Source organism: Chenopodium album, chromosome 20, assembly GCF_948465745.1.
Source record: "Chenopodium album chromosome 20, dcCheAlbu1.1, whole genome shotgun sequence".
Lineage (NCBI taxonomy): Eukaryota > Viridiplantae > Streptophyta > Magnoliopsida > Caryophyllales > Amaranthaceae > Chenopodium > Chenopodium album.
This window is the reverse complement of record NC_137853.1, coordinates 36,628,800-36,640,038: the sequence shown is the minus strand read 5'-3', so window position 1 is coordinate 36,640,038 and position 11,239 is coordinate 36,628,800. Positions and strand designations below refer to the sequence as shown.

Below are 11,239 nucleotides of genomic sequence, written 5' to 3'. Positions count from 1 at the left end.
TAAACAAATTAAGATTATTTCAAGTGAGCAAATGCATTCATTCACATGTTAAAGGTGTTTGTTATTTCAGATTCTCAGTTATGCAAAAGTTGAATGTTCAGTGGATAAATTTCAGCATATAAAGGCAGCACAAATAATCCATTGCAATTATCTTGTCAAATTTCTTTTCAATGAGTTATATAGTTCTACACAATTGTACTAAGAAAAACCCTCAATACTACTAGGACACTTTCCTGCATACTGGAAATAGCGCTATTCTTTGGTGTTGAAAGAGCAATTCCTAGTTAGCAAGGACGCATTGGATGGCTCATGAAGGTGCATATCATTAATCCACTCAAATAACCTCATGGGAATTTGACAACAAATCCATTTACAATGTTGAGTTTCTTCCCAATCCTTACAATTTTTAGCTTTGCCCTTGTTTGTCCCGTGAAGAAACAGACGAGGGATGTGCAAGCTCTCCCTAAATTAGGCATGGTGATTTGGTGCATTCAGAAAATGCATCTGAGCCATCTGCTATTTTGTGTTGGACTTCCGAATGTGTAGATAACAAGCAAACTCCTTCTGTTGTGATTCAAGCTCTAAGAATGGCCATTGTTGGTTAAATGTATCAGGAAACCTGCTCAAGTGATTTCCCAGCTACTTCTGAGTACCAAGATCTCCATGCTTCCGTATAATGGTCAAACAGATCTCTCAAAGCTACAAATTTATAGGCAATATACTTGTTAGAGGCATGAAAAAATCCAAATGTACAAACAGAATCAAAAAACGAGTTTACATTGTACCTTGATTGTGATACTGAGGGCGATAAACAGAGGCAAGACTTTCCAAATCGTGGACACGCTTAGTGTCATTCTGATCAGCAACACCTGCTTTAGCCACGGTGACCGGAGCAAATGGACCATATTGGTAGCTTCTTGGTCTTGCATTCTGCTCAGCAGGGTTTGTATGAAACTCGCTTTCAACCTTTTCTGTTTTTACCTGCAGCTTGAGCTGCTTTCCTTCCTCGTTAGCTGAAAAATCAACCTTGCTCCTTTTGAAACTGATGTTTGTAACATCAGTTCCAAATGCCCTTTTCTTAGTCTCAGTCGACATAGGCACACTACATATAGTATTCTCCCTCCTTTCATTTAAGCCCAACCACCTGAAGGCTGGCTTTCGGGTCTCTGTTTGATGAGTCTGGTTATCATTCAACAAAATACTTCAGTATGTAAAATTTGCTTTAAAAACACATGAATGATAAGCTCTCTAATGATTTTTAACCAAAAGGTCCAGAACCTGACTCAAACTATCATGAATAAGATACAGACAATGTAGGTCTAATGTCTAGCATTTCACTGACTTCCAACTATAACAAACTCACAATAGGATTTTCTCAATATAACAATAATACATTTTCCAAGTAGCAACTATACATCTATTTGCACAGTAGAGATAATTATGTAAACACCTAATATGAGCATGGTATGAGTCTTAAAGACTATATTTGCAAATGTAGTATTAATGTTCTTACCTTTTCAATTAGTTGCATGGAGGACAACACGTTGGCAATATCATACAACCGTCTGACTTTGGCTGCATTATCTTATGAAGGAAGAATTAGATACTGATAATGTTAAGAGTAACCACAAAACTAAAGAGAGTGGAATAGAAAACCCTACTTCGCATTACTGTACTGTTGTGACCATCACCTAGCAAGATCTTTGCAGCTTCATCCAACGAGATAAGATCAACCTAAAAATTAAAACCATCACAAATAAGTTTAGAGGTAAGAGGGAAATTAATAAGGTACAAGAATATGAGTTCTGCAGTTATTCATACATTAGAGCATATGAACAGCTTGACAAAGTTCTGTGTCAAAAGCCCCAATGACTTCTCCCTTCTATTGTCTGCGAAATTATCAAACAAATGATATTAATACTCACTACTTAACTATGAAACATCAATCTCTATTCACAAAGTATCATGGAAATCCCATAATACCTAAATAAGAAGCATAAAGAACAACACATGAACCATTAAATGCAAGATTACAGCATAAAGCGAAGAAGTTACCAGGCTTTGAATTAGCATTGTTGTTTGGTGCTTCTGGCTGACTTATAGTATCAGGATTAGAATTTGTATCCTCATCGTCATCAAAAACATGAAACTACAAGACAAATTACGATAATTAGTCATTTGTTTTGAACACCAATGGACTCACCTAATAAATATCAAGTCCCAAAATAACTGAAACTCACCTTCATTTTGCCACTTCCACTAGAGCCAAAATTGTCCCTCAAACCTTCTTCCTAATGATTACAAATACAAGAGAAAAAAATTCATTAAGCTTCAAACATTACGCACCTTTTTTAAGTGTTAAAAGATCATAATTTGAATTAAATGTCAGGTTTTTGTTACCTTAAGCGCGGCAAGAGCTTTAGGAATTCCTTTAAAGCCCTTCCATGTATACTGATTTTTTGCCTTCCTTGCTAACACCTACACCCAATCACACTCCAACCTTTATTACAAGGTAAACACAAACTCAAGATGAGTAATCCTCAACTTCTTATCAAAGAACGAAAAGATTTTATCTTTATTTTTTTTATTGAACTAACATTACCACTTAATAAAAAAACCACATTGTTTAAGAACAAAATCTCAGCCACATGACAATCTAAAATTGAATGCCAACTAGCCTAATTGATTTTAGGGACCTCGCCAAGTTGTGATATCCTAATTTTTGTCTATATAGACATATATAAACTAGTATACGGTTGTTCTTGATGTCAATTTGGCCGAGGTTTACTAATGAAAATCGTTATAGAGACCAAAAGGATCGTATAATATGCAAAAACTCAATTTTTTATGCAACATAAATATGCAAACTAATTGAATAAAAGTTATATTAACAAAAACAAATTAAATTACGGAATAATAAATAGTAAAACAAATTAAATTAATAAATAGTACGAGGTAGAGGAAATCAATATTACCCCAACACTTTCCAAAACATTGACAATATCATAGATCCGTCGTCTCTCAACTCCTGCAAAATCCCAACAAAAATTACAACTCAATTAATATTCGAGAAAAATAAATAAAATTCACCCAAAAAAAAAAAAGGTCAGATCTGGTATACCTAATTTATTGGCAGCATCATCCAGTCCAATAGATTCAACCCCGTCTCGATTGTACAAGCTCAAAAAACTGAGAATTAAGCACACCCAAAATTACAAAGAAGAAAATCGATTCAAATTCAAAATCCTACTTTGAAAAAAAAAATATATAATTAAAAAATAAAAACCCAGGAAACAAATTGAAAAAAAAAATATATATATATTGAAGAGAGACAAATTACTTGGAACACAAAAGACCCAAAGATTTCTGCTTCCTACTGTAAGTATGGTGCCTAGATCCAGAACCTTCTGGGGCAGATGAAGGTGGTGAGGTCGCCATTAAAGACACTTCGAAACTTTCTCTCTCCTCCCTTCACCGAAACAAATAAAACAGACCCAGAAAAATCAAACAACAACCCAGAAAAATTGAAGAAAAATTGTAGCAACCCAGAAAAAGATGGGAGATAAAGTGAAGATTCAAAGGACCGTTGAAATTAGGGATTGGCGGGGGCGAAGAGGAAAGTAGGAAATTTGGGGAAGAAACAAGAAAGAAGAAAAAAGGAGGTGATTAGAAAAACAGTGATTTTTGGGTTAAATTTATTTAGGGTGGTGATTTTGAAACTTCAAAATAAGCGGGAATTTGAATTTACGTTGTTGCGGCTACGGCGCTCAATTTATGGGTTTTTGGTCAGAATGACATATTTACCCCTACGAATTAATTTTGGTGTATTTAGGAGTGGGGTTTTGAGGAGGGTATGTTGGTCATTTTGATGAGTGGGGTAAATTTTTTAATTATGGTTGTTTAGTGAATTTGTTTATTAATGATTATGTGATCACGTGGCTGTTTGGCAGAAAGCATGAGGGGTTTTTTGGGGGGATTTCTCTTCTTTTTTTTTTTTTTTTTTTTCCCGCTTTTGTTTCAAATCGTGAATGTTTAAGGAGGGATAATTTAACTAATGAAGGATTAATAACGAACAATATTCAAAAAAAAACAAAAAGAAAAAAAAATAACGAACAGTATTTTCTTTTTCTTTTTTTTTTGTTTGAAAGCTAATGGACAAATGTCTTGTCAAAAAAAAAAAGCCCTTTTCAGATGCACCTTTTAGGCCCCGGACTCGACGGTATGCATGCCCTATTTTTTTCAGAATTATTGTTGGTTCTGATGTGATTACTTTTGTTGAAATTGGTGGCATGGTAATATTGATTTGACCGAAATTAACAGAACGTGTATAGTCTTGATTCCGGAATGTGAATATCCAAAACATATGACGGAATTTAGACCCATTAGTTGTTGTAATGTTCTTTCAAAGGTGATGTCAAACAAGTTGAAACCTTATTTGGATAAAATTATCTCAGTCAACCAGAGTACTTTTTTCCCGAAAAGAATGATTACGGATAAAATTATCTCAGTCGAATTTCGTACGGATTCTATCTTCTACAAGTTTTGCTGGGGGATAATATCGCACTGTGATGCTAATATCGCACAACGATATAAGCATCGGGCGCTAGATAAGCATCGCACAACGATATAAGCATCGCGCAACGATGAAAGCAGTTTTACTCCGAGTCGGATTCTGACTTTTTTCTAATCTTTCAACCTTTTTTTCCTATAAATAGAGGTCGTTTTCCCCCTTTCTTGATCATCAATAAGCTTGATCACCAATAATCATCATCTGAATCCCTTCCTAAGCTAAAGCTTATAATTCTCTCTCTCTCTCTCTTTCTTGATTTCTAGCATAGTCTTAGCCTAAACACAAACCGACACGTTCAAGAACACTCACCCTCGATACTTTTCCCTAAACAAACACCATACCTCCATCACGAGATTTGAATACTCCAATCCAAACTCGTAGTAGCCTTAGACCTCGACGTGAAAGGTTGATAGTTTTGAGTGTTTGGTGCCAAATCCATATTTTAATTATTATTTTATTGTTTGTTTAATCTTTCTTGAAGTTTACTTACGTGTGTATTGTTTTGATAGAAAGAGGTACGAGACATCAAAATGAGTGATTCGATTACTTAACTATTCATTTGATATAGAAATCTTGCTTATATAGAATCTTATATTGATTCTCAGTACCATGTTAGGATGTTTTTATAACTCCTAGTATGATGTTAGGATGCTTTTATGATTTCTAGTATCATGTTAGGATGTCTTTATGCTTTCTAATATCATGTTTAGGATAAAAGCTTTAATCTTTATTATTAGTGACATGCTAGGATTTGTTATTAATCCGTTTGGTATCTATCATGCCTAGGATCTTGCTAATTATGTTATAATATATTATGATGATGGTTGTTGTGATAATTGCTTGATCATTCATGATTTATTGCTATTGCTTGATCACGCCCTTTTTTATTGCAGGTTTAAAGGGAATTTGTACTTAAAATCATGCCTAATAAGATGATTAATAATTTGATATAGGCTAATATGATTTTGACTCAAGTGATTGCTAATAATAGATTTATTTGTGCATTAATAATCAACTAACATAGATCAAATATGCTTAGGAATATTTTGATGTATGTATGTTTATCAGAAGTGCACATGAATATCATAAGAATTAAGTAGAGGTCATTTAGGATGAGTTCAATCTCTTTTAGGTTGGATTCGTACCATCATCCCTAAATATCCAGTCATGGTTCCGGACCACTATGGAGTTGGCGATCTATGTGATCGTGAATGGGGTATAACCTTCACACCCGTGGACGGTTTACAAGTTCCTAAAACTTGTTGGCGACTATTTTATCTCTAGCTTCCTTGTCGTTGGACGTCACCATGCTTAAATACATTATCACAGTAGGCTCAAAGTTGATGTTTGAAATAATCCCTACAAGTAGTATTCCAAGTATTGAAAAGGAACTTATAATTGCTTAAAAACAATGATTAGAATAGGTATAGGGATGGTTAAAGGGTTGAATTATTATGTTTTATTTTAGTCTTACGGTGATGTGTTCCTTTCATACTCAGTCTGTTCTCCTCGCTTGTCATCCGAAAATGTAGAATTAGGGTCGTATTTAGGCTAGAAGGCGGAAAAAGGGATTGAGCATAGAATTATGTGCAGTACCATGATGCTTTGTATCGTGCTATAGTGCGTTTTACAGTGCCACAATGCCTTGTATCATGACGCGATACTTTGACATATTTTGCGCATTTTTTAAAACTTTCATAACTTTTGATCAATAATTTTAAATAAGGCATATAATATCGTTGAAAATATCTTTAAGTATAATTTTCAAACCAAGTAGAATTAGGTCAAAAGATTTAATAGATTTTAAGATATGACCATTTAAGTGCAAGAGTATCTATTTTGGGCCGAGTTTTAGTGTCTTGTTCACTTCTTTTTCATTTTGAATCGTAAATGGGCTTATGATATATCATTAGAACACTTATTTAAGGCCTATTCGATCACATAAGATTTGGATTAAAGTTATAGGCCCAAAAAATGTGTTTTTCTCATAAAAAAGAGAAAATTCAATCATGGTTTGTGGATTTGGGTTAGGAAAAAGGATTGAATGAATGTTTGGGGTAGAAATGGATTGAGTTAGGTGGATTATTGATATTTATTAAAATGGGCTAGTATTTCTAGCAATCCTTAATAATAATGCGCAACTTGACCAATTAACGGTAGAAGGTCATTGACATCATTCATTACCGAGTTTGGGTGGGGGAGGCATAATTAAGTGTCTACAATAACAACTATTAATTTTAATATAATGACGATATATATAACGATTCATTTAATAATGTAAAATCATCCCTTATATAATTTGTAAATTGTACATTACAATTCCCATTGCACGACCACGATGTGTTTATTTCATAAAATCACATGTGCAATTTAAATACAACACCCCTTATTGGGTAAGCAATCGTAATCAACGCCACACAAAGCCTTACAATATTTCATAGTACATTTATGTAAGGGTACACAAGTTGGACATTGGTTAATGATCACTTTGTCAGGCCTTGAACTCATAACGCTAGAACCTGCAATAATAAAAAAAGATTAACTAATAAATTCGATAGTACTTCATATGAATTATTTTAAGAACAATGATTAAACTGTATCGAGGTGTTAAGTCACTAACAAAAAAAAAAAGAATCTTGCTTGAATAAATTTTATAAAACTTGAATATATACGTAATTTTAATCCATAATAAGGAGATCGATTAATCAATACAAAATAACACTTACCGAAAGACAAAATGACTAGTAGCACTACCATGAGGGACGCGAAGAATGTCATTCTAGCCATTTGTTATAGCTTATTGCCTGTTTTTAGAGTGAAGGGAGATGAATGATTGAATTTATAATTTAAGTATAGAGAATAAGCTATGTGAGAAAACTCTCCAAACTTTTGGCCTCCTTATATACTTGCAGATTATGATACCATTGTTGATTTTCTAATAATTAAATGATTCTTTTTCTCTTCTAGATATATATTTTACTTTTACATATGATTATGAATTTGGTTTGTTATTAGTATATCTATAAATAGAATAATTTCCTTCCTATTTTATAGATGATAATTTAAATTTGGCTCCTTTCACAATGTAGATTATTGCACTATTTAATAATCATGAAGAATTATTGATTTTTTAAGATTTAAATGATTAAGACTAGGTAGGGCCTGTTCACATTTACTAAATTGAGCTAAACTAGAAATGAACTGAACTGAACTGATTAGAGCTGAACTAAACTGAGCTGAAATGAATATTTTATGAGAGAGGAAAATCAGAAGCTGAACTGAACTGAACTGATTGGAGCTGAACTGAACTGATTAGAGCTGACTGAACTGAACTGAAATTAAGTAAATGTGATCAGGCCCGTACTCTTCACCTTATTTTTTCTAAATTAATTAAATCATTTTTACTAATTTTTTTTTTATACTGATGGTCTATTTATATACTTATTTTTGCATATATATTGAAATATAACTCATTTATTGAAATTCATGGGTTAATTAGTAAAATTATAGAATACTTTTTGTCTATTAAATCTATAAATTAATGGCAAAATTGGCCTCAACACTTTCAACTATTGCTTAAGTGCACCGTGCACCCTATTTTTTGCGTAGTAGCCAAAACACCAGAAACTGATGACTTAGGTGTGCAAAGTGCACCTTTAGTGAGTTTTTTGGCCACCATTCTCTCCGAAGCTAGTAAATCAATTTTTATTTTTTGATTTGCGTGCCAAAAAAATTTCGTTAAGGTTTCTAGGGTCATTTTGATTTTTAGTGGTCAAAATTGAGCTCGGAGTAAGAAAATAAATAGCATAAATGACTCGTTTTTGCGTGTTATAAAATATCTCGATTTTCGTGTTATTCATTTTTTTTTTGTCAATTAAACCTACATTTTGTGAGAAACTAGTACCTAATTAAAGCATAGAGAATAAGCTATGTAAGAAAACTCTCCAAACTTTTGGACTCCTTATATACTTGCAGATTATGTTATTATTGTTGATTTTCTAATAATTACATGATTGTTTTCCTCTTCTAGAAATATATTCTCCTTGTACATATGATTATGAATTTGGTTTGTTATTAGTACATTCTATCAATAGAATAATTCCCTTCCTATTTAATTGATAATAATTTAAAACCGACTCCTTTCACAATGTAGATTATTGTACTATTAATATTCATGAAGAATTATTGATTTTTTAAGATTTAAATGTTTTAGACTAGGTACTCTTTACCTTATTTTTACTAAATTAAATCATTTTCACCAATTATTTTTTTACAGATGGTCTATTTATAAAATTATTTTTGCATATATATTGAAATTTTGCTCATTTATTGAAATTTATTGGTTAATTTGTAAATTTATAGATTATTTTTTGTCTATTAAAATCTATAAAATTATGGCAAAATTGTCCTCAATACTTTCAACTATCTCTTAAGTGCAATGTGCACCCTATTTTTTGCGTAGTAGCCAAAACACCAGAAACTAATGACTTGGGTGTGCAAAACGTACCTTTAGTGAGTTTTCTGGCCACCATTCTCGCCGAATGAAGCTGATAAATTAAATTTTTAATTTTTGATTTGCGTGCCAAAAATGTTCTGTTAAGGTTTCTAGGGTCATGATTCTTAGTGGCCAAAAATTTTCCGTTTTTGCGTGTTATAAAATATCTCGATTTGCATGTCATTGTTTTTTTTGGTCAAAACTACCTAATAAAACTTAAATTTTGTGAGAAACTAGTACCTAAAAGAAAATTGTTGTAGAAGATTAAAACATAGAATCATATAATTAGTCTTCTTAAAAAGAAAAAAAGTTTTCACGAAAAACGGTCGCTAATAATAATTGCGACCGTTACTAGTCGCTAGCACCGCCAGTCATAATTTGCTTGGTCGCGGAAAAAGGAAAATTATGACAGGAAAGCGGTCCCAAATATTATTGCGACTGTTTTGTATATATTCAACAGCTGTTTCCACATTTGTTGCAAAGTTGGCTACAACAGGTGTAAACAAATGTAAAGAATTTTATTTGCGACCGGTATATGCGGTCGTAATTTTCAAACATTGCGACCGGTATAGGTAGTCGCAATTTTCTAACATTGTGACCGGTATAAACGGTTGCAATAGTCAATAGGGTCCATAACTTGATTTTGATGTCGGCAACGAGGTTGTGATGGTTCTCTTGTGAGGAAACCGCAATCACTGATTCCAATAGGCGATTGAAGCTTCGATTGGGATAAAATTGCAAAGGCGTCAAACCCACCTACTCCAATGCTGACCCAAAACAAGAAATAAACTGACTTGCTCTTGCATAACTAAGACTAACCCTTACCATGCAAAATTAACCAAAAACAGAAAAAAAGACAAAGAAAAGAGAAAAGCTCGCCGGCGAGAGCAACCACAAAGGGTGTAGCCACCCTTCGCCGGCAAGCAAAAGTTTTAGGTGGTGGAAAGATAAGCTCTAGGATTTCTAGAGAGAAGGAGGAGAGTTTCTAGAGAGAAGTTTGGGAAATTTGATTGGGAAATTATTATGGAGTTTGAATCAACTCTATTGATAGAAATGTTCAGATTTAACGACATATCATTGTAGTTGACAACCTACGTGATTACATGTGCAAATTATAATAATGTAAGACTAGCTAGTATGATGTATTGATTAAAGAATTGAAGTAGAAGATATGATCGATATTAATTAAAGAGTAGAAAATTTCATAACCTTGATCTTTATGGCATGCTCCAACTTGAGGGGGGGTGTTAATCAAATCGATAACACTAGAACCTGCAAGCTAAGGCTGCAATAATAAAAAAATAAATAAAAAATAAATTTACTAGGCTTAAGGGGCGGTGGAAATCAAATCGATATTTGTGATTTGCATGCTCCAACTTGAGGGGGGGTGTTAAGCCTATTTAGTGTACTTGGGCCGAAGATACGAGCCCTTATCTAGTTAGGTTGTATATATACTTGTGAATACCTTAATACGAAATACAGAAAATCTATTCACTCTAATTTGACAGTAATGATGTTGCCACAGTAATCTATAATAAGTCAAAGTAATCTATAAATTGATGCCCATTATATGTTGTTGAGCTATATACCAAGTACGGGTGTACAAAAACTGGCCCGGACCTGAAAACCGACCTGAACCGGACCTGTTGGGACCGGACCTGATCTGGACCTGTAAATTCAGGTCCGGTCCCGGTCCGGGTAAAACCCGGAAATTTCAGGTCCGGACCTGAAACCGGTAAAACTACTTTTTTTTATTTAATAAGTCTAAATAGGTCCATAAACAGGTCCAAACAGGTCTAAACAGGTCCAATCAGGTCTAAATAGGTCCATAACAGGTCTAAACATGTCAGCACTTTCATAATATTTAAAAAAAATCCAAAAAAAATACTTCCTCCGTCCCCAAATGATAGTCCCTTATGGGCAAAAATCACGGGAATTAAGAAACTTATATAAAAGTAATAAAATTACATTGAAAAGATAAATTTACATTGGGTATGTAAAATAGTAGAGAGAGAAAGTAATAAAAGTACATTGAAAAACAAAATTTACATGGGAAAGTTAAATTTGCACAAATATTGTTGTAGTTGGAGGAAATTTTGATAAAAAATTGATATTAATGGTACTTGAAAAAAGCAAATGAGACTATCAATTTGGAACTAAAAATAGGCCATAAG

General features: G+C 33.2%; 1 protein-coding gene across 1 annotated transcript; it reads right to left on the bottom strand.

The window, feature by feature from the left end:
- Nucleotides 1–137: 137 nt before the first annotated feature.
- Nucleotides 138–3,675, bottom strand: LOC145598286 (E2F transcription factor-like E2FE). The gene is made up of 11 exons (XM_081654619.1): nucleotides 3,341–3,675; nucleotides 3,122–3,189; nucleotides 2,976–3,028; nucleotides 2,401–2,478; nucleotides 2,241–2,291; nucleotides 2,056–2,149; nucleotides 1,822–1,889; nucleotides 1,662–1,734; nucleotides 1,514–1,575; nucleotides 786–1,179; nucleotides 138–699 (listed from the first exon to the last, which is right to left on the bottom strand). Exons 1-11 carry the CDS (start codon nucleotides 3,436–3,438, stop codon nucleotides 611–613), a joined length of 1,128 nt encoding a protein of 375 aa, XP_081510745.1. The 5' UTR covers nucleotides 3,439–3,675; the 3' UTR covers nucleotides 138–610.
- Between the last annotated feature and the right edge of the window lie 7,564 nt (nucleotides 3,676–11,239).

Coding starts and splice junctions, on each gene's coding strand:
- LOC145598286 (XM_081654619.1), bottom strand. CDS start 3,438: ATGGCGACCTCACCACCTTCATCTGCCCCAGAAGGTTCTGGATCTAGG. Junction 1,735..1,821: donor AGCTGTTCATATGCTCTAAT/GTATGAATAACT, acceptor TTTAATTTTTAG/GTTGATCTTATCTCGTTGGA. Junction 700..785: donor CCCTCAGTATCACAATCAAG/GTACAATGTAAA, acceptor ATAAATTTGTAG/CTTTGAGAGATCTGTTTGAC.